At 49.4% G+C, this 22,673-nt stretch overlaps 1 protein-coding gene across 1 annotated transcript in view; it reads left to right on the forward strand.

The window, feature by feature from the left end:
* LOC144101704 (uncharacterized) overlaps positions 1-22,673 on the forward strand; it is a 51,284-nt gene that overhangs the window by 13,496 nt on the left and 15,115 nt on the right. The window contains exons 5-11 of the mRNA XM_077634837.1: positions 794-920; positions 5,536-5,764; positions 8,797-8,884; positions 9,594-9,724; positions 19,075-19,159; positions 19,852-19,970; positions 22,081-22,233. Of these exons, the coding sequence (XP_077490963.1) occupies positions 794-920; positions 5,536-5,764; positions 8,797-8,884; positions 9,594-9,724; positions 19,075-19,159; positions 19,852-19,970; positions 22,081-22,233 (932 nt within the window). The remainder of the gene's footprint in view (positions 1-793; positions 921-5,535; positions 5,765-8,796; positions 8,885-9,593; positions 9,725-19,074; positions 19,160-19,851; positions 19,971-22,080; positions 22,234-22,673) is intronic.

Here is a 22,673-nt window from a genome sequence, read left to right on the forward strand (position 1 = left end):
CAATGGCCATTTGAGGTAGGAGCCCCCTGTGCTGGTCTGTTACTTCAAGTCACTGTCTTGCAGCGCTAGCAACAAGGGATTGTAGAATGAAGACACAGACAAACGCCGCTGTCTTTGCCATAAGTCTGTCTGCATTGACTGTTGTCTTGCAAGGTGCTGGTAGGTGCCCTGAAAAGGGCCATCAAAGTTGGTGCATGGTTTTGTCTTCCTAGCAGCGCATGGTGCTTTGCGAGGCTGTGCACCTCTTTTGTGATGCTGGCTTGATTGCCTACAGGACTGTTCACTTCTTCTCAGACAAAAGTAAGTTATGTAACTGCATGTGTAGCTTTTCAAAAGAAAACTTTCCGCCATCTTTGCATAAAATTTGAACACATATTTAGCTTGCCATTGTGGCTCAGTGGTTAGGCTGCTCGGCTAGTGAGCTTGAGAACCTGGGTTCAATCCCAGCCGCATTTTGATGGAGGCAAGGCACAAAAGACGCCCCCGGTGTGCTGTGGTCTAAACTAGCCCGGAGTCCTTCACTAGACATTAGGTTATGGGTACTCCTGACAAGGGCACCGTTTTCTAGGATACGAATACTGCCTCTTGGGACCTCTGGGGCTCAGATGTACCTATGTGTTAGGAGGTGCATTTTGTGTTCAGTCGGCTTTCTTTCTTTGCTGTTTTCCTTTTTTCCTCCCTCTCACTGTGCTTATGGGCAAGTGAGCGGTACTTGGTGGGTGCAGCTGTGCCCCTTGCTTCTGCACTGTGGCTCATGGTTGTCCCCCATGTTGGGCTGTTGCTGTGGTTCCAGGTGAGCTTTGAGCCCCTGCCAAAGATCTTCCCTCGGCTGCCGGCGTCCCCCTCCAAGCACCCCCTGCGGCCCGCCCACTACTCCGGGGAGCTGGGCGGCACTCCCAGCTCAGTCCACGACTGGTTCGGTAAGCATCGTGTGTACTCTATACCTACTTCTCGCATGCTAGCTAGAGAGTTCGCTGCTGCAGGATGTTTTACTGCTTCCTCCGGGAAGCACAGGGCGTTCATGGAGCATCGGTAGGGGAGGCGCCAGGGTGCATCAAGAGTGCTTGCCCTAAGGTTGTGTCTTTTATACGTATTTTTTTTCTCACTTGCTTCTTGCATTCAGCTAAGTTGTCTTTTGCGTCACTTCTGTTCGCTCACCTATAATACACTTTTTCTTATCTCAAGCCTGTTAGGCTGTCATAGACTAGATTTGATGGGGCCTCATAAGGTCTGAAGTCTGTGGCCAATAGCTGATTAGCTCCAGTGAGTGTGTGGAAAGTGTGCTTTTCTTTCCGGACGCATTTGGAAATGGTGTAAGAGCAATGAGAAGTGGTTTCCTATGCTTTGAACATTTTGTTGTGAGCAGTTTTCGTGTTGTTTGCTTGTAAAGTAGGGACAGTGGAAGGCTTAGTCGACAAACGGTGCCCCCAAAACGAGCTCTCTTGGAACTAAAAGATTTTAGTAGGATAAATGTGCATATCTGTTTGGTGTGCCATCGAATGAGGAGGTTAAGAGGATATGCAATATCTGCATAAACAAAAATGCTCCATTTTTCTTAAGTTTAGTGTACCATCTTCGGCAAATCCTAGGAAAAATGGACTTCGGATTAATTTAGCTTTGGTGCTGACAAGACTGGTTCTTACCACATAATGTGGAAATTTTTGTCAGCTTTCAGAACTGGTTGAGAACTTTTTGTTTGGCTCTATTGTTGTGCTGTTCAAGATTTTATATGTGCTAAGAGAGAAATATTCATGGTGCACTGACTTGCCAGAAGAAGCCAGGAAGTGAGTAGTGTAGGCACTGCAAGGAATGCGGGAGGCAGCCGAAAAATATATTAGTATACATCTAAGGTTCCAGTTGTGGCCCCTTCTCTGTACATCGTATTGACTTTATATGAACAAATTCATAGCTGCATTCAAGTCAAGCATCTGACTGGCTTGCTACTGGCTTGAAATGGACTGTGCAGTCACGAGTGGAGAGGGGAACTAAGAGGGTAACATTGAGAGAGCAGCATAGATTTCAGAAAATTCTGCAAGCCAATATTCCAGCAGAAATTAGGAGGAAGAAGTGGATTTGGGTGGGGCATTTTAATGCAGAACAGGTAGCGTATTTACACGTAAGTCGACCAATTTTTCAAAATTTGAAAATTCGAAGTGGGGGGGTCGACTTAAAATCGAAACCAAAGCATCGCTCCATAAATAGAGGCGAGACAAACGGGATATCAGGCATGCTACAGTGTGGTTGCATTTTTGCTGCACAGCTCCGTAGCATCATCGTTTTTGGTGCTGGCCTTGAGCAGATGCTATGTCAACGCACAGAACCGGCATCCCCATCCTGCACGAGGCGGCCGATGGTGGCTGTTGATAAGCAGCAAGCTGGCACCGTCCCATTCCAGACACATGGCCGCAGATAGCGTTTGCTGATAAGCGGCGGCAGCCTGATAACGCATTCGCGTTTTACTCTTAATAGGCATCGTCCAAGATTTGTTATGTTTTTTACTTTCAACCATGCACTCTGCGCTCAAGGGAGCGTTGATAGTTGATGGAAGGGCCGCTGTTCCAATCGCGTCAGCACCCCCACTCGGAACCGCAGCGGCACCGAGGAGTGTCGGTAGCCGACAGAAGAGCCGACGCTGCTCACGCGTAGTTACGCATTCGACTACTGCCGTCCGCGTTTCATAAGTTTTCAGTGTAGTGCTTCGTCATTCATCATTTGTGCTCTGGGTCCGGTAGGCGACCGCATTTGTTCGCAGCTACATTCAAGATGGCTGTTGTTCTTTACACCGAAGAAATGAACTGTGCACCGGGCCGCAAGTTCGACATTTCCAACGGGTGATACAGGTGTGGCAGCTGCAGCAAGGCAAAATTTTTAGCGGTTCTACGCGATGTCGTGATGTGGCTGTTTGCGAAGTGCAGGATTCCGCTGCGCAACGATGTAAGAACGACCAGCTTTGGGACCGCAGCAGCGATCACGACGGCAGCACTAGTGAGGATGATGGCGCAAGTGTAGTAGTCCAATGACTAATACATTTTCCTTTTGGAATGTGCCCACGGGCACTCCCGCGCGTGGCAGCCGATAGCGGCTGGCGATAAGCGGAGGCCGCAGGATAGTGCTATCGTGTTCTTTTATTAAAGGCCAAGCGTAAACGACTTCCAAGTTTTTTTTTTTTTTCAGAAATGTGATGTGGGGGGGTCGACTTACAATCGTGTAAATACGGTAACATGTAGTCTGGAAGGGTGGATACAAAGGGACACGTGGCTGTTGTGGTGGATAATGGGGTTGTGCGACAGGCTTAGGTAATTCACAGGTACTAAATGGCTGTGGTTGTCAAAAATTATAGGAGGGAAGGTTGTATTGCATTTCAACTGCAGATTTGGAGTGATCCGTGGGCTTCACAACAGTGCATCTGAATGCAGCAGATGGTACGCGTGCCATATCTCTATTTCGAACACTCATCTCTAGCCGGAGCATGCCTTGGGCGCTTGCACACTGTTGAAAGAGTACCCAGCGTTCTGTGCGCTCTTACGCACATTGTGTGCTGTGGAACAGGAGACGAGGCAGCAGAAGGAATCATGCCACTTAAGAATATACCATATTTATTTGCATAATTAACCCACTTGTTTCCAGAAAAATTGACAACTTGAGGGGAGGGCCCATTACATGGGGAAAAAAAATGTAAACTTTTTTTTGCGTGATTCAGAAATTTCACCCACCCACCCGCCCGCCCATTTGTTCATGTCCATCCATCAACAAAAGCACGTGGTCTGCCGCGCCCATGTTGCTGATGTTAAGTGTCATTCGCTTTGAAAGGTTTTCGCTGTATTGGACGATTTTATGATGGTCACTGGTGCCGGCCAATAGGGCGTGATAAAGCGAAAATGCTGAACACAGGCCCCCGAAGACCAGGTGCGCGTTTTTTACATAGATTTAAGAAACTCGCAGGATGGTTACATGTGTAATGCGAAGTGTTTGCAGCGGTGTGAGAGGGGTTTGGCATTTTTGCTCCCGATCTCAAGCTCGCCAAATCGCCTAGGGTTTGAAGTTCCTGCTTCCTCCATAGCATTTCAGTATAGAGGATGTTTTATGGAATTCTGGTTTAAACTGCTATGCTCCTGTCTGATGCTTGTGCGCTCGCCGGCTTTCTAAGGATACACGGGCACAGCCGGGCATTCAGTTGCACGGGGAGTAAGTCACCGCTGCTGGTACGCCTTGGCGCTCTGCCAAGTTCGCTGAGCGAGCTATCGCCGCAGGAGCTCTTGTCAAAAGATACACACCTTGATGTTATTGGCATGCAGCATCTTGACGCACTGCCAAGTTCAGCATTGAGACAACGTGAAGCTAAGGAACATGCTAAGAAAAGCTAACGCTTTAAAAAAAATAAATCCTCAATGCCGAAAGGGGGAGGAGGTCCACTATTCGATTGGGCTCACTGCGTGAGTAAGTACAGCATATCACACAGACTGCCGTTCGAATGCACCGATTTCGGTTGAGCAGTCCTGACTGCTTCACAGAGCGACGGCTCTCAATGTGCCATTGGAACAAGTGGTCTGCAGTTTCTGTCTGTTATTGGAACAGCCTCTGTCCGAAAAGAGCAGAAAAAGATTATCCAGAAGTGCACTGAATCTACGATTGTAATTCGCCAGCCAGACAACACAATTACATCCTTAGGCTGTCCTGAGAATATGTTACCGAGGACGTTGCGTTGTCCTGAGAATGTCCTCAACTGGTCCTCTGCAAGTCCTCCCCCCCTCTTGTCCTGTTGTTTGGCCTCAGGACATATGATGATTTGGCACAGAGAACAGGCATTATTATTTTCTGGCTTATTGTGGGTAGCATTCACGATAATTGTGAAGCGGCTTTCTTTTCCTTTTGTGCTGGATTTTGACTAATTTCGGAAAAGTTTGGCCATGCTGAGCAAGACTGACTGGTTTCATCACCACCTTTTCAAGTTCCCGCGGGTTGTTGTTTGGGCAGTCTTTTTATACATTGATGCCTATAGCTCTCTCTGGATTTTAATGGTGGCACAATCGTGGAACATGCACACCTGCTGTGACCCAAAAATCTTTAGTCCAACCCCACCAGAAGCATGAGGTGGATAAGTTGAGGTTAAACAGCGAATATATTTTAAGGTATATCCTGAAGACATGACATTTCCTGAATCAGAATTATTCTCTTTTATATCTGTAGTTCAAAGAAATTGCTTTTAAATAAACCTGCAGTTTTATGTGAAGAGATCCAAATACGTAAAAGCGAGCTTGATTTCAGGGCAGTGCCACAATGTTGTCCTGCTAGAGGACTTTTTATAAGACATTTGAGAAATTTTCATCTTTGCATCATCAAGTAGCTTACAAACTGTGGACATCCTATATGGGATGAGGACGTCAGTACCATTTGAGGTTGTCTTTTGGTGGTTTGGTGTTGTCTGGAGTGCCTTTGCACTGAAATGGACAGAGGCTGGTGATGGTATTGGTGTGGAATCTGTTAACACATTGCCGAAACAGAGGACTTGAACCTTGCTCCCTTCCTTGTGGGCAGATGACCCCCAGGCCAACTTCCCCCGGGAGCGCCTGCAATACCTGCAGGAGCTCGGCATTGGCTGGTTTGGGCAGGCTGTGCGTGGGGAGGCACAGAATCTCCACAGTGGACCCAATGACAGCGAACCGGGTGCCGCCACCACCACCACGCCGGTGGTCGTGAAGATCCTCCGCTCGGACGCGACGCCCACGGAGCACATCTGCTTTCTGCATGAGGTGCAGCATCTCAGGTAGGCATTATCTCAGCATCTCAGCCTGTACTTGTGCTGTACAGCACTTGCCTCGGAACTTTCAAAGATATTTCACATCCTAGTCGAAATCAAAAGGAAGAAATAGGCTTGGGCAGGGCGTGTAATGCGAAGGCAAGATAACCACTGGTCCTTAAGGGTAATGGAGTGGATTCCAGGAGAAGGCAAGCGTAGCAGGGGGCGGCAGAAAGTTAGGTAGGCGGATGAGATTAAGAAGTTTGCAGGGATAAGGTGGCTGCAGCTGGCAAAGGACAGGGTTAATTGGAGAGACGGGAGAGGCCCTTGCCCTGCAGTGGGCGTAGTCAGGCTGCTGTTGATGATGATGAACTTTGATTTATTGAGGTTCGTTATATCGAGGTTCAGCTGTATTGGTAAAATCCGGTATTTTGATGCTGTTTTTTCAACCCTTGCGGCACTTTCTACTAAATTTTGTGCATGTCTATTAAAATTAACAGTTGGTGTTTTGCATTGCAAAGCTAAGAAGCTGGTTTCCTTGAGGCCTGGATGTAGTATAGGTGAAAGTTTTTTTTTTTTTTTTGCTCATAATATGAGCATTGCCTTGAATGGTTTAACTGAAACAGCACACCTCATTCCACACCGCAAGTTTACTGGCTGAAGAGCTGCTGGTTCCATACAAGCGGCCTTTTGGCATATTTTAAGTAATTCTGTGTTTTAGCCTTTTAACTTGTCACAGAATCCACCGAACTAATACTTAGACCCGTGAAGTTTAGTTCTCAGCATTCGACCGTAACTAACCGTTGTACATAACCATTCTTAGTTTAGCGCTGTGTGGCCTTAGTTTCCATTGCGCTAGTAACCCCCAGATATCTTACTTTATTATCTTAATTTTTTTGTGTGTGTGTTCTGCATGGTTTTAACTTCTGTTTATTCATTAATTTGCCTCCTCTGTGTCACCCCAAGCCCCCTTGCTTCCTGGTCTAAGTTTATGTTGATGCTTATTCTCCCAGCTTGTCCTCCACATTTTCTTGCCATCCGTATCCTGCCATTCCGCCTTATGTGCACGCTGCTTATAGCAGTGCAGGTACCTGAAGAGTCGCTCTGCCCGTCACTGCTCAGTTTGCCCCAACTGTTCTTCAGTCTTGGTGTTGCTTTCTTCCGGCCAAACTTGAGGAGTCAACAAAGGGATAGAGCAGTACTTTATGTCTTTTATATTCGTGATGCTCTTACTCTCGTATTTGTAATGCTGCAGACATGCTAGGCACTTCACAGAAGGTGCATACTATTTCCTCTGGCTTTCTCCATGTGACCTCTTACCGTATTTACACGATTGTAAGTCGACCTGTTTATCAAACTTTTAAAATCCAAAGGGGGGGGGGTCAAGTTAAAATCGAAACCACAGCATCGCACCATAAATAAAGGCGAGACAAATGAGATATCAGGCATGCTACAGCGTGGTTGCATTTTTGCGGCACGGCTTCCTCGCATCGTTTTTGGTGCTGGCCTTGAGCAGCTGCTATGTCAACGCGCAGAACCGGCATCCCCGCCCTGCACGAGGCGGCCGATGGTGGCTGTCGCTAAGCAGCAAACTGGCACTAGCCCATTCCCCACACGTGGCCGCGGATGGCTCCTGATGATAAGTGGCGGCGGCGGCTTGATAACGCATTCGCGTTTTGCTCTTAATAGGCATCGTCCAAGTTTTTTTTTTTCGTTAACTTTCAACCGTGCACTTGGTGCTCAAGGGAGCGTCGATGTTGATGGTAGGCCTGCTGTTCCAATCGCGCCAGCACCCCCCACTCGGAACCGCAGCGGCGCCGAGGGGTGTCGATAGCCGATGGAATAGCCGACACCGCTCACCCGTAGTTTCTCTTTGGCTCTGACGCATTTGACTACTGCCAGCCGTGTTTCGCAAGTTTTTAATGTAGTGCTTCGTCATTCTTCATTTGTGCTCCGGGTCCGGTAAGCGACCGGCGCTCATTCACGGCTACGTTTAAGATGGCTATCATTCTTTACGCTGAAGAAACGAACTGTGCGCCAGGCCGCAAGTTCGACGTTCGCAACAGGTGATACAGGTGTGGCAGCTGCAGCGAGGAAAATTTTCAGCTGCTCCACACGATGTCGGGATGTGGCTGTTTGCGAAGTGCAGGGTTTCGCTGCACGACGATGTTAGAACGACGAGCTGTGGGACCAGAGCAGCAATCGCGACGGCAGCGCTAGTGAGGACGATGGCGCAAGTGTGGATGAGTAGTCAAGTGACTAATACATTTTTGCTTGGGAATATGCCCACAGCCGATAGCGGCTGGCAATAAGTGGAGGCCGCAGGATAGTGCTATCACTTCTATTATTAAAGGCCAAGCTTAAACGACCTCCAAGTTTTTTTGTTTTTTTCAGAAATGTGATGTGGCGGGGTCGACTTGCATTTGAGTCGATTTACAATCGTGTAAACACGGTATGTAGTGCTGCCCACTGTCTATCATACACTGATGTACAGTCATCCTCACATTCCTGCCTAGAACACTCGAGCGGTGCCCCGTGGAGTGCACTTGCATCCTTTACAAGTGACGTAGGGCTCGAAACAAGACCTTAACGCGCGTGCACATTACCGTGGGCAGTGTTTAACTCTCGATGCCTTTAAAAGCTCTGCCGAGCCCGCTAGGCAGTGGTAGCCATGAACCCACAACATAGTTTGTCGTTCGCGCACTCTAGACAAGTTTTTGGAGGAGTGTACATGTATGCCTTGGCCAAACCGAGTAGCACAACCCGCATTTAACATCATGATTGTGAACCCATTGCACAACAGTGCTCTCCCAAATCCCTGTGCTGGCTGCTGCCCTATAATTAGTGGCACGGGCAGGGACACTTTATTTTTCGTTCTTTTTATAGTCCCAAAATAATTTTTGTCCTATTGTCGCTCTGACAGGGAGCACCTTAGCTTGAAGATTCGGGACGCTCACAAGCATCCCTGCCAGTGTGAAATGCCGTGCAGGTGCTGCGTGCTAAAGCCACGTCACCCTCTCTCTCTCTCTCTCTCTCTCTCTCTCTCTCGTAATGTGCAGGCTCCTGAGGCACCCCAACCTCCTGCAGTTGTTGGGCCGCTGCCTGGAGTCGGACCCGTTCCTCCTCATCCTGGAGGACTCCGTCATGGTTTGTGCATCTGTTTTGCATTTTACTGATTGCACCTGTCACACAGCAAGGTTTTTGAATGTGTAATGCTCATCTTAAAGCTCCTAGCTTCTTGCAGAGATGTTAAGATTGAATACACCAATTCTTGTCTGTAGCTATGCATGGCTTGTGGAATACCCCGGTTATAACAGACTCATATAGCTATGATTGCGAATCAGTCTGTTGTCATAGGATTTGGATTCTGTGAACTTCTTTTCTGACAGACCGAAATCTTGGCCGCTATCAAAGTTTGTTGTAATCAGGTCGGGCTGCGGCCGTATGGGGAACTTTGCTTGGAGTTCATAATAGCATCGGCTTCCACCGCAGCGTGTTGAAACAAAGCTCTCCTGTTCACCAGCTGGTCAGCAAGAATAGGATCCAGGTGGACCTGCATGACTGCCGACTGCATGCATGCAGGTCTTACAGGACCTGCAGAGTTGGTATTTTTTAAGGGTGAGGTTTGGGAGAGGGTGGAAGGAGAGGCTCTAGGCGTCGCTTAGGGCGGACTGCGGGCCCGTTGGTGGCATGAGGACATGAGATGTAGGATCAACGGAAAGAGGTTGGACCAAGGATGAACATGCACCATGGAACACTGGACAGCAGTGTTGGAGTAGTTGACATTGCAAATCAGAGGTCATTTTTGGTAGAGGTGATAGACAGTCGCCTCTCTCCCACTGTCCCCTGTGTGCAGGACCTGAAGGCGTTCCTGCTGAGCAAGCGCTCCGAGGCGGAGTCCTTCCTCCTAGGCCCGGTTCCCCTGCAGGCGGCATGCGCCATCGCCTCGGCTTTGGACCACATGCACCGCCAGAGCTTTGTTCACGTGTGAGTGGCACAGTCCCCATCTCCTCACATCCTTCTTGTCTCGAGCGTGAACTGGCAACGGTTGTGTGCAAGGAGAGGGCAGAGTGGGCACTCTGTGTTGGTTCATTGAAACCATGGTGTGTGAAGTAGACCGGAGCACCGGCTCAGCCACCCACTGCCATGTTCGATAAACAACACCTGTGCACACAGGGCACACAGGTGCTCTATTTTATCTTCGATAAAATAGAGCACCTGTGATAAAATAGAGCGTCTCGCTGCACGTTGCTTTATTTTGTGGCTTTCCTTCTTTACATGCTGCTGTTGTCGAGTGGGATCAAATCCCACCCAGCCTTGGTGCTCACACTTTCATGGCACCGAGCCGCTGTAGGCGCCCGTTTGCGGTGCGATTTTGGTGCGCGTGGGTGGTCAAAATGAATCTGGAGCGCTCCACTGTGGAGTAGTCCATGTGCATCTTTGAGACGTGACACCCATCAAGCCTCTGCCTGTCCCAGGGGAGAATTTATGGGCAAATCTCACAGGGAGCAGTTCTATCTGCAGAGTGCTGTTCTTGAACTTTCTTCATTCGAAAAAAAAAAATGTGAGCTAATACGGGGTTCCCCCACGTCGGATTTCTCACTTTGTTGGGGAAGGTCATTCACTCCTCTTAATTCTGCCTCTCCTTCTCGACAAAATTTTGCTCCCACTGTTCTCTGCTCGTTCAGGTGCCAGCAGGGACTTTTGGGACTGTCTGAAGACGTCTCTCGATAATTTGAACCCAAGGGGGCTCTGAAAACTTGTTTATTTGTTTAATACATTTAATGTGGGAAGGTCCAAGGTGTTCTGTAAACTGGAAGATCGAAATGTGGGTTTTTTAATTACGTAGATTCCACTGTGCAATCTCATGTGCTGTACTGCTGGTCGAAGTAGCGAGTCAGTGCGGCGGCATCTGCAGCAAGGGGCTCTGTTCCCGATGGCAGCCTAGGCTCACATGAATTCCTCGTCGGTGCCAGAAGATTTGTCGTAGGTCCAGGGGTGCACAGAACACCCATGGCACAACACATCAGTCTACACTAGGAAGTCTGCTCTGCTATTCAATGGGCTCCATTGCCACGCTCACCGCAAATCACACACAGTTCCCATGTGATCCGAATGCCATCTTGACCTGCGCACACAGCTTAGCCTCGTTCCCAAGCCTCTCAGCATCATTACCCTCATTCCCCCCCTCCCCCAGCACCTCACAGGTGCATCACCTACACCCCTTGACAACATTTCCTTGCAATGGAGACAAGGCTACAGAGCTGAAACTCGTCTTTTCTTCCTTCACGGCGAATACAGTCAACGCCCGATTTTTCGGACCCTCTAGGGAACGTAAAAACGTCCGAAAATTCAGGCAGTCTGAAAAAATGAATGCATGCAAAAAAAAAACGCACCTTTTTTCTTTTTTCCTCGGATCTAGAGGGTAAAGGGTGAAGTACCGGGTTTCCGAAACCCTGCCAAAGCATCAGTGAAGTGGCTATAAAAAGAGACGTTCAGAAATGCAGCCGACTGCCGGTTTAATATGTACACGTGTACCGTCAGGGCAGCCGGTGTTACAGTAAAACCTCGTTAATTCGAAATCGCTTAATTCGAACTTCCGGTTAATTCGAACTGACGGCCGGGTCCCGGCAAAGCCCTGTGTATTTCAATGGGTCAAAATTCCCGATAATTCGAATATGCCGGTATCCACGTCGGTTAATTCGAACTAGGCGCCGATGGCTGGCATTGCTCCTCGCATATAGAAGTCACCTCGTAGCAAATACAATGCGCTGAAAATTAAAAAAAAATGCAGAATGATGAGAAACAAAATAAGCCAGCACGCACGAGGTGAGACGTGAATTTCGTTGCCCGAACCAACCCTCCGGTGCATGCCGTAGCAGGTTTTCGCTGCCGGAGCGTCGAAGCATTGGCTTGTCTATTTTTGGCTGACGCGCGGTCACGCGGGTAGCCACCCTACCGCGGGCGCCGCCTATGCTCCGGCCACGGTGGCTCCGGCGCAAGCCGTTGCAGGTTTCTGCTGCGCCGAGGCGGTCGTGACCATTGGAGACGCACGCGACCATGGAGGAAGGAAGTACTCGGGAGAGGCGGTTACCTCACATTTTTTTGAAGCCGCGCTTTTTTTCTGATGGAAATAAACGTTTCAATCAAGCGGGCCTCCCCTCCCCGTTCCCCCGCTTCCCTCTACTTGGGCGCCGTCCCAGCGCGCCTGCCCATGCAGCAGACGACGCCGCTGCGCCCAGCGTTCTATTGGCTGCGCCGTCGACTAAACTCTCCCAGTAGCCCTTGCAAGAACGCGTGACTTCCGGTACCCTTTTATTGTGCAGCTCGGGAAGCGAAGACTCTTTCCTTTCCTTCATCCTGCACGCAGCACCCGGCCCCTCTTGCACCTAGTCTTTGTTGCCGCGGTGTCTAGCGAAGTTTGTGTTGGGTGATACTCCTCGTTTGTTTGGTGTCTCGCTGGTGACGTCTCATCGACTGTGCCAATCATGGCAAACCGAGGAAAGTACTCCGCAAAGGATTTGAAGACGAAGGTGGAGATATTACAGGAGGTCGAACGTGGTCTCCTAACAAAGACAGCGATCGCAGAGAAGTTTGCAGTCAAGAAAAGCACGCTGTCCACATACCTCAAGAACAAGGACTCGATCTTCAATGCGTATCAAAAGGAGATGGAGCCCTCGCGGAAACGACTGAGAACATCGGCTCATCCAGAGATGGAGGATGCTGTAATGGCATGGATTAAGGACGTTCGCAGCAGGAACATTCTGCTAAGTGGACCAATAATTGCCGCAAAGGCAGTGGACTTCGCCAGCCAGATGGGCATAAGTGACTTCAGCGCGTCGGAAGGCTGGTTGTCGCGTTTTTTCAAGGCCCGTCACGGACTTACGTTTAAAAGTGTTTGTGGAGAGGCAGCCGCAGTCGATGAAGAAACGTGTCAAAATTGGATCTCAGGTCAACTAAAGGACTACCTTGCCGATTACTCGCTCAGCGATGTGTTCAATGCAGATGAAACCGCGCTTTATTTTAAGTTGCTGCCGAACAAGACTGTCAGTTACAAAGGCGACACGTGTTCAGGCGGGAAGAGAAGCAAGGAAAGAGTGACGGTGTTGGTGTGCGCAAACGCGACTGGCACGGAACGGTGCCGCTTGCTAGTTATAGGCAAAGCAGCGAAGCCTCGCTGCTTTAAAGGGCTAAAAACTCTCCCTGTTGATTATACTTTCAACAGAAAGTCGTCGATGACGCGAGCAATTTTCACTGATTGGCTGCGCACACTCGACAGGAAGTTCGCGGCACAGAACAGGAATGTTCTGTTGTTCGTCGACAACTGTTCAGCCCATTGCGACATCAGCGGACTGAAGGCGATCCGTCTGGCATTTCTGCCGAAAAACACTACGGCTGTGCTGCAGCCTATGGACCTTGGGGTTATTAAAAACCTCAAAACACTGTACAGGCGCCACCTCCTAGAGCGGATTCTTGTGTGTATGGACAGCGGCAAATCGTACGATGTCAATCTCCTCGGAGCCTGCCACATGCTGGCAACATCGTGGAATGCTGTCAAGGCGGACACAGTCGCGAACTGTTACCGAAAGTGCGGCTTCATTGAAGGCCCAGAAGCCTGCAGCAAGGCAGAGCTGGATGCTCAGTGTGATGACTCCGTCGCGCTGCACCCTGCCTACGCTGCTTTATCGGAGGGTGTTGACTTCCAGAGCTTCGTAGACGTTGACAGCGGCGTGGAGACATCGGGGCCATTAAGCGATGCCGAGATTATTGAAGCGGCCTGCGGTGACCAGATGCCGCACAACTCGGGCGCGGCGAGCACAGCTTACAGCGACGACGAGTCCGACGGAGGCGACGATCCATTGCCACCCCCGAGTGCATGTGAAACAGCGTCAGCACTCGATTTGGCTGCGCGCTACTTCTCCGCCGATGATAATTCGGACGCTGCGTTGGAGCTGTTGGGCAAGTTGCATACGATGCTTGTCGAGTCACGGCAAAGAAAACGAAAACAAATGCGCATCACCGATTATTTTTCTCTTTGATATGCTTTGCCAATCTGCTGTTAATAAACATGTTTTTGAAGCATAGTGTCATATTTAATCATTAAGCTTGCTGCTTACGCGAATGCATTTTGATGTTAGCTCCAACCGCATAAACAAATGAACTTTATTTCCTTCGACATTCGGGCTCTATGATATGTGTAGTAGCGCGTAGTAAGAGATAACGATCTCAGATATGCCTGTTTTAGCTTCGGCCCGTGCTGCCGGGCGTGATGGCCGCTTTTTTTAGCGCCCGCTCGTTAATTCAAACTCCGCTTAATTCGAACAATTTTCCGGTCCCCCTCGAGTTCGAATTAACAAGGTTTTACTGTATTGCTGCAGTGGCTTGAAGAACTTGTTTATTGTCGTTTGGGTGGCGTTCCGCTCGCATGCGATCATATTTTCCTCAATCTGAGCAAGGGTCGTGTCAGCACTGTACACCGATGACAGCGTCAACAGTGCTCGCGTCAACTCTGCGCTCGTAGGCGGTGCAGGCATTGGCTCCTCCTCATTTTCAACATCGGAGTCATCCGAGTTCCCCACAACCTGACGGACTATTTCCTCGTCAGTCAGTTCTGTGCAGAAGTCGAGCCCGTTGTCAGCGTCAACAAACTGCTCAAAAGTTATTTCTGTGGGTATGGAAACCCCAGCAGAGCGGAGGTCGTTGATCACGTCGTCCATGGGCGGGCTTACGTCGTCCATGGGCGGGCACACGTCAATCGCTTTGTTGATTTCAGGAATGTCTGCTGCCTCTGTGGCAAGTACGAAGCCCGCCTGGCGAAAACAATTGCGAATAGCGTCTTGCCTCACTGCCTTCCGCGTCAGCAAGCATTCCAACAGCAGACCGAAGGTCAACGTTGTAACCTTTGCCGTCTTCCGTACACAGCACCCTGCGGTGTAGTACCCGTGAACGGTACAAAAGCTTTAAATTGCGGATGACGCCTTGGTCCATCGGTTGGAGGACTGCAGTCGTGTTGGGTGGCATGAACTCCAGCTGGACAGCCTTCAAGTTTTTAATGTGTCCATGAGCGGCGCAGTTGTCAATGAAGAGCACGACACGTCTGTTCTGAAGTTCAAACTTCCTGTCCAACCTGCGGACGTAACTTTCGAACAACTGCTGAGTCACCGATGCCTTTCTGTTGGCTTCGTACAACACTGGCAGCTTTGCCCCTTTAAAACACCTCGGGTTCTTTGGCTTCCCGATTACTAACAAGGGAAGCTTCTCGCTGCCAGACATGTTGCTGCCGACGAGAACGGTCAGCCGTTCTTTACTATGCTTGCCACCATGGCATGGGTCGCCAGCAAAAGCCAGTGTTCTTTCTGGCAACAACTTAAAAAACAAACCAGTTTCGTCGCAGTTGAAAACGTTGTCAGCAGAGAACTGCTGCAACAAAGACGGAAGTTTTCCGTTGCGGTACTGCTCAATAACTGCACTGTCGACGGCGCCGCTCTCACCGCACACCTTCTTGAACTTGAGGTCATTCCGATGTTTAAAGTTCCTCAACCATCCATCACTAAATTTAAAATCCTCAATGTCCATTTGAACCGCGAGAGTTTCCGCTTTTTCTTTCAAGATGCAGCCCGAGACCGGCAACCTCTTTGATATCATCGAATTAAGCCACACGACGAGAGCTTCCTCGAGCTTTGGATGGACACCCTGGCTTGAATTCTTTTTTTGGGCACCAGACGGTTTTTCAGCCGCTTCCAAGATCTTGCCCTTGTTCTTGAGGAAATCCGATACTGTTTGCTTTGAAATACCGAACTCCTTGCCCATGTCAGCCTGCAATCGGCCGCTCACGACTTGTTTAATAATGGCGGCTTTCTTCTCCATCGTTAATCGACGGTACTGTTTTCCACGCTTCGATGCCATCGGCGAGGACGACGAAGACGGAGTGGGGGCCATCGCAGGCAAGCGAAATCCTCAAGTTGCAAACAGTGCAGTTTGCTGACGAGCGTCAAAGCAGCTAGGCCTAGTGTCGCAGAGCGCACTTGACACAACCAAGGAGGGACACAACAGCACAACCACGCACCACACACCATGCTAGCCAAAATGTGGCCTGCGCAAACGAACGAAATGGCGCCGCGGCGCCTCCGGAAACTCCGCCGGAGGCGGAAGTGCGGCGTTGAACATAGCCAGCGTGGCCAGACCAAATCGCTGTGTGACGGCTAGATTCGGCTAGTTGTGGTTCAGAGCGGTGATATGCTTCGGCTGCAAGTCGATTTCCTTCGCAAGGGTGCTGCGCAAGAAGCCAAATGACCTTCCGTCGCATCAAAAAGTCCGGAAAATTGGACGGTGGAGGGTTCGAGCGTCCGAAACTTCAGATGTCCTTATACATTGATTCTATGGGGCTCGTGGCGGTGCCGCGAAGGCGTCCGAAATATCAGGCATGTCCGAAAATTTGGGCGTCCGAAAATTCAGTCGACTGTATACTGTATTTACTCGCGTAATTTGCACACCCCCAACTTTTTACCCGGATTAAAAAAAAAAAACTTTTGCACGCATACTTTGCACTCTCTGCTGCGTCATACCACCATCATGTACGTGGGGGTGCGCGCAAGGCAGGCTTGAGAAAACCGGCGTGGCTGCATCACCTTGTGCGGTTGTGAAAGGTGCGAGTGACGAGGGCGTGAACTGTGTGCCGTTTATATGGCTCGCGTGCGTGCCTGAGTTCGAAACTGCCGAACCGTTTATTGTGCAGCTTGCCACTAGTCAGCTGGGCCGCATGCGAGGGCGCTATTTTATCGCCCGTTATCTCCTTATATCTTTTTGTCGGCCAGTGAGGGGTGTAAAATGTGGGGTTTATGTGGGCGGCAACATACAGTATACAGTGGAATCCCGTTCAAACGTTTTTCGCCGGACCAGAAAAAAAAAACGTAACAGCCAGAAATACGCAACAGTGAGGAAAGGTCCGAAAATTAATGAAAACAGTGCAGCTTTGCCTTGAAACAATTTATTTCGGCATCAAGTGAGCTTAGGTCTTAAAAAAATCGAGAATGGTCGATTGTTGTTTTTTCCGCTCGCTGGAAAACACCACGCGTTTCTCGATGGCCTGGAAAGCCGCATTGCTCTCAGCGTCGCTTTGAGGTGCGACGTACCTACGGAGGAGGTCCAGAGCCGCGACTGCTTCTCCAAAGCTCGGGTCCGCCAACTTCTCGGAATCATGCGGCTCGTGCTCCTCGTCGTCATCACAGTCTGAGGCTTCACTCGCGACCGAGTCTGCAACGATCTCGGCGATACTCTGACACTCGGATGTCACGACAGCAGCATCCATGGCGACGTAGTCGTCATACGTGACTCCCGTGGCACCCAGCGCATTCAAAGCTTCACTCAGCTCTTGATCATCAGAGGCTGCTTCCGTCTCTTCAGCTTCCGTGGCAGTTTCCTCTCCGCCGTCCATGCGAAAGCCACACCGCGCGAAGCAGTGCTGTGCAGTTGACGCGCTCACTGCAGTCCACGCTGAAGCGACGTAGTGCATAGCGTCCAGTATTGAAACGATCGTAGGCTGCTGTCTGCGATCAATACACGCCAGACAGCGCTTTACGATGGACTTCCTGTACGAGTGCTTTAAGTTCTTTATGACGCCGGCATCCAACGGCTGCAAGTGGCTTGTAGTGTTTGCAGGAAAAAAAACAAGCTTAACGTTCCGAAGAAACGACGAGTCTCTCGGGTGGGCAGCACAATTGTCCAGAAAAAGGACAACACTCCTGCACTGGGAGCCCATCTTGTTGTCGAAGTAACGAAGAAATTCTTCGAACAAAGAACCCGTCATCCATGCATGACTGTTGCTTCTATAGTGACATGGCAGCAGGCGAATGTTCTTTAAGCACCGTGGGTTTCGGTATTTTCCGATTACCCATGGTTTCAGCTTGTTCGAGCCATCCATGTTGCAGCAAAGGAGCACCGTCAATCGTTCTTTGCTGCATTTGCCTCCGTGGCATGCTTCGCCCTTCAGGCTTAACGACTTGGATGGCTGCACCCGAAAGAAAAGACCCGTTTCGTCGGCATTGTAAATGTCACGAGGCTCATACCCCTCAATTATGGCAGAGTGTGTGGCCTTCCAATCGTCGACTGTTTCCAAGTTTACACTTGCTGCTTCCCCGGATACCGTCTTATACGCGATGCCGTGCCTCTTCCGGAAACGGTCGATCCATCCATTTGACGCCGCAAAGTCACTGATGCTCAGTCGGTCGGCTATTTTCCATCGCCTTCTCGCGCAAAATGCTGCCGTCGAAGTTAACACCGGCAGCGCGAGCTTGTTTAAACCAAGTAAGAAGCGACTCGTCGAGGTTTCCATACTTGGCGCCACGAGCCTGCTTAGCTTTCGGGCCGAAGAGCGCGGCATTCCCTTGTATCTCGGCACGCTTCGAGACGGTGCTGTTAAGCGTCGAGGGTGGCAGACCAAGATCCTTGGCGATGTCGACTCTTTTCCGCGCTGGCTGCCTGTCGACTGCGTTGAGAACATCCAGCTTTTCCTCGAGGGAAAGCGCCTTGCGCTTGCGCGACGCCATCAAAGAACGACAAATCGCTCGCGGTGTTAGCGAGGCCCGACGAGGCGTAGGCAGCGTAGCTGTTCACGGAAGGACACGGACAACTCGGATGGGTTGAACCGCACAAACAAGAAAGACTGGATTGCTGCGGGCCCGCGGGTTTTACTCGCTTCGGCTGATGAGGCAGTGGCCATCTAGTGGCAATCTCTCCAATTCGCATGCGGCTTTTTATGGCCTCCGAGATTACCCACGCGCATGCAAGGAGGTGATCTCGGAGGCCATGGTCTTGTAGCCAATTCCGTAGCCAAGCCTGGCCAAGACTCGTCAAATTGGCGGTTGGCGCGCGTTGCCCGGCTGGGTTTGGGGTGCCAGGTTGCGACGTATCATGCAGGAACGTTTTCACGGCTACAACGTAACAGTGGGGTACCCAATACATTGGATCCTGTGGGAGCTATGCCAGGACCGGACGAAAACGACGTAACAGCCAGGAAAACGCAGCAGTGAGGAATGTAACAGCGGGGTTCTACTGTATATTGTGTGTTACAAGCTTCATAGAGTTTTTTAGGGCGTGTTTAAAAACTTTCGTAATTTGCACTTTTGAAGCCCTAATTTTAAAGAAAAAATGCGCAAATTGCGCGAGCAAATACAATAGTCCGAGGTTTGTGTGCGATCTCGGACTGTCAACACTGTCGGGCTGCCGAGGGGTCGAGAGGCAGAGCTGGCAGTCATAACAAAGAGCATCATGGGGCTGTCTTTATGCCCCTTGGTTGAAAGGCCACTGCTCTTACTGCATCTTGCTGGTTTCTGTAACAGGGACCTGGCTGCACGTAGCTGTGTTGTTGACCGGAACCAGACTGTCAAGGTCGGTGACTATGGAACTTCCCTCCAGGCCTACAAGGTGAGGCCTTGCTCCAAATAAAAAAAAAAATTCTGCGAACTCCGAGCACTGAAGTTTTTTTGTTTTTTTTGAAAGACTGATGGTGCTTCTCCAAACATGTACTTGTCTTTACAAAACAGGGCCCACCTCTGGGTATTGATTTCTCATCTTCCTGACAGCCATACAACTATAGCTTGATGTCAGGAACTTTGTGAAATTAGCAGTTTACTTTTTTTGTGCCGGAACTTGGGGCTAACAGGCAAAGAAAGCTTTCAGTGTGTCTAGCAGGTTTGAATGCCTACCTGGGTCCGTACTCGGGGGGTGTCTGCTAAGTGGGCATGTCCAAATGGAAGCAGCTCGAACTGGGCTCGTTCTTGTCTTTATCTTTTTTGGCGTCAGGCTGCTTGTTTTTTTTTTTACCCTCCGCGATGGCTCAGTGGCTTTGGCTTTCGGCTGCTGATCCCAAGGTCGTGGGTTCGATCCCAGCTGTGGCAGCCACACTTATTGGATGCAAAAAAAAACCTAGTGTGCTGTGTGATGTTGGTGCACGTTAAGCAACCCCAGGTGGTCGAAAATGATACGGAGCCCTCCACTGCGGGCATCCTTCATAGCCCATGTGTGGCTTCGATATGTTAAATCCCACAATTCACAGTTCTCCTCTATTGATTTTCTTATCGTTCTCTTATGTTGGTGTGACTACCCCGTTACCCCAGGAGGACTACCACTTGGTGGGTGAAGTAGCCATACCGCTGCGGTGGAGTGCTCCCGAGTCCCTGCACTGCACCGACCTCGCCCTGGAGGCCCGGGAACTCACCAAGGAGGCCAACATCTGGTCAGTGCCTGGACATTGGTGTTGGAAGAGACTGTATTCGTTTAGCTGTTAAAGCGTAAGAAACGCGAGAGTCTGAGTTTTCCCATTCATCATGTGGCCTAGTATTAAGTTTGCAGTTTTACGTTTTTATTCAGTGCCCATGATTTAGAGGTGCTGTCTGCAGTTCTGTGTTTTACTGCAAACTTGGTGGTGTTCTCATTTCGGGCTATGTGCCAAGGCTGTGGGAAAGAGTAGTAATTTCTTTGTGGCCAAGGTTTAGAGACGACCTTTGTTGCCCCTAAACCCTAGGGCCTCTGTGGTAGCGACTGTGCCTGTGTCGACGTCTGGACAGATATTGCCACGTTATAACTAATTATGCTCAAATGTTTCTGGATATTTACCACACACTGCACATTGGTTGTTATCTTGATTAAATTTCTTTTTGTAGCTTTGCTTTTGGAGGCACCCTAATCTCGCTTCAAACAGGTGGTGCTGTCTCTTGCATTGTCATAGAACAATTCACTCTTGATTTGCCTTTTCCGTTTTCTGTGCAGGCCCAGAGTCTTTTCTTTGGTAAAATAAAGTCTGCGACAAAGTGGAAGAGACCCGAAAAGTGGTCCCAGTAGTCCAAAAAAAACAGTCCAAAAAAACCTGTGAATCTTGAAAAATCACTTGGCTGCGAAAAACTGCCTTGAAAAATTGCAAATTTCACCATTTCCCATGTTACACTTAACATTAAAAAATTGTGAATTTTGCATTTTTCTATGTTACACTTCACATTAAAATTTTGTGAATTTTACCATTTCCTATGTAACACTTAACATTAGCTAGCATCTGAGTCAAAGCCATGCGTTCATTATGTCTGCACCACACTTCACATCGCCAATACCAAAATATGTGTGCCGCGTCCATGGGTCATGTCGCGAGCCATGTCATAAGCTTGTTCTCTGTTGGCAAGCCACATCGCAAGCCCGTCAGCATGCATGTAGAGGTCAGATCATGCAGCCAAACTTTGCATCTTTTTAAACCACCTCATTAAGAGCGAAGAACGTGCCGTTAGCTCGAGTGACAACAGTAGAGTACAGAAATTGCTAAGTCTGTTTAAGCCAATCCGTCTGAATTAATCCAGTTGTATGCAAGATTGCATCTTCTGTGGTGGCGACGATGATGAAGACTTGTTCATGGCAGCAGTGTTTGCTAGCTTCTGTGTTAGGCCGAAAATTCGATCTTTTGGGCTCCACGGAGTTTTGCTGGCATTTTTTTTTAGTCCAGAAAATCAAACTTTGGACCCGAACAAGTCCGAAATGTTGGTCGTGGATATGTACACGTTCTTATGAGGTCTATGATGGTTCCTCTGTAAAATCTGAAATATTGCACAAATACGAATTGCTAAAGCCCAAAAAATCAAAACTTTGGGCCTGACGGAGTCTGAAATGTTGGTCGTGCATATGTACACGTTCTTATGAGGTCTATGATGGTTCCTCATTAAAATCTGAAGTATTGCACAAATACGAATTGCTAAAGCCCAAAAAATCAATCGGCTACTGCACTCCAGTTCCCACCCTCGGGTCTTTTTGACCTGGCGTTCAAAGCTTTTTATTTCCCTGGTCTGGTTTCCTGCATACTTGCTGGTTAGTTTTCCAGACCTTCGTTGTAGCTGTGAGTCAATGCTGTTTCTGCACAGTTATTTAAATACCTTATCTTGCCCGTCTGATGTCCACTTTCCTCGGATGTTCTTCACACAGTACTTTACTCTGTGCTTCCCGCACGTCCAACAATGCCCAGCCCATGCTCCACTGTACTGCCTGACTTGTCGTTCTGCCGTGAGCTCTTAATGCTAATCATCCAGTGGCTCTCTGGTTTATTTCTAGCTTGTATTGAACTTCTGCCCTTAGGCACAAAACCGCATTCCAAAAAGTAAGGTCTAGCGCCACTATTCCTTCCCAAGTAACTCTTAGTACTTCACATACGTGATATACACCCATAATGTTCTGTGCTGCATTATCGCAGCATCTCTTCACTTTTGCCTTAGTAGTCTCTTCATACTTTTCCACGGCCTTCTTGTACCTGTTCCCCAAAAAATTTGTTGCGTGCAGCCAGCCTAACAGTGCCATGTGGTGTGTATGTGCAGGAGCTTCGGGGTGCTGCTGTGGGAGCTGCTCTCTCTGGGGGCCCTGCCCTATGAGGGCCTTTCGGATGAGGAGGTGCTGAAGCGGGTGGTTGTGCAGCGCAACCTGGTGCCCTCCAGACCCACCACGCCGGCAGGCCGGCACACTGATCGCCTGTGAGTTTTCTTTTTGTGTCTGCCACTGTTCACAACAGTAGAGCATGTGTTGAGGCGCTGAATTCACTGTTAACGGGGTGTAGTCATGCAGTACTGAGTGTAGTTTTTATACTGTAGGCTTAATGCTTCAGGAGCGAAGGAACAAGACTGCAGCTGCGAACCGACACCAGAACAGAACTGCGAGCCGCGGCTGCACGAGCCACGGCCGGGCGCCATATTTATTTTCTTCGCCAGGCGGCGCGCGCTATCCGAGTTCCTAGCGCCACCCAAGAGAGGGTGCTACAATACTTTTTTTGTCTATTTATGAGGTAGTTTATGATGGCGCTGGTGCACAAGGTGCAGTTCTTCCTTTGTAAAAGGATGACTCTTCTGCATTTAGTTTGAGGAGACGATTAGCAGGCTTGTTTATGAACAGAAAAACTGCTTTTCAGACATTGGCA

Source organism: Amblyomma americanum, chromosome 8, assembly GCF_052857255.1.
Source record: "Amblyomma americanum isolate KBUSLIRL-KWMA chromosome 8, ASM5285725v1, whole genome shotgun sequence".
Lineage (NCBI taxonomy): Eukaryota > Metazoa > Arthropoda > Arachnida > Ixodida > Ixodidae > Amblyomma > Amblyomma americanum.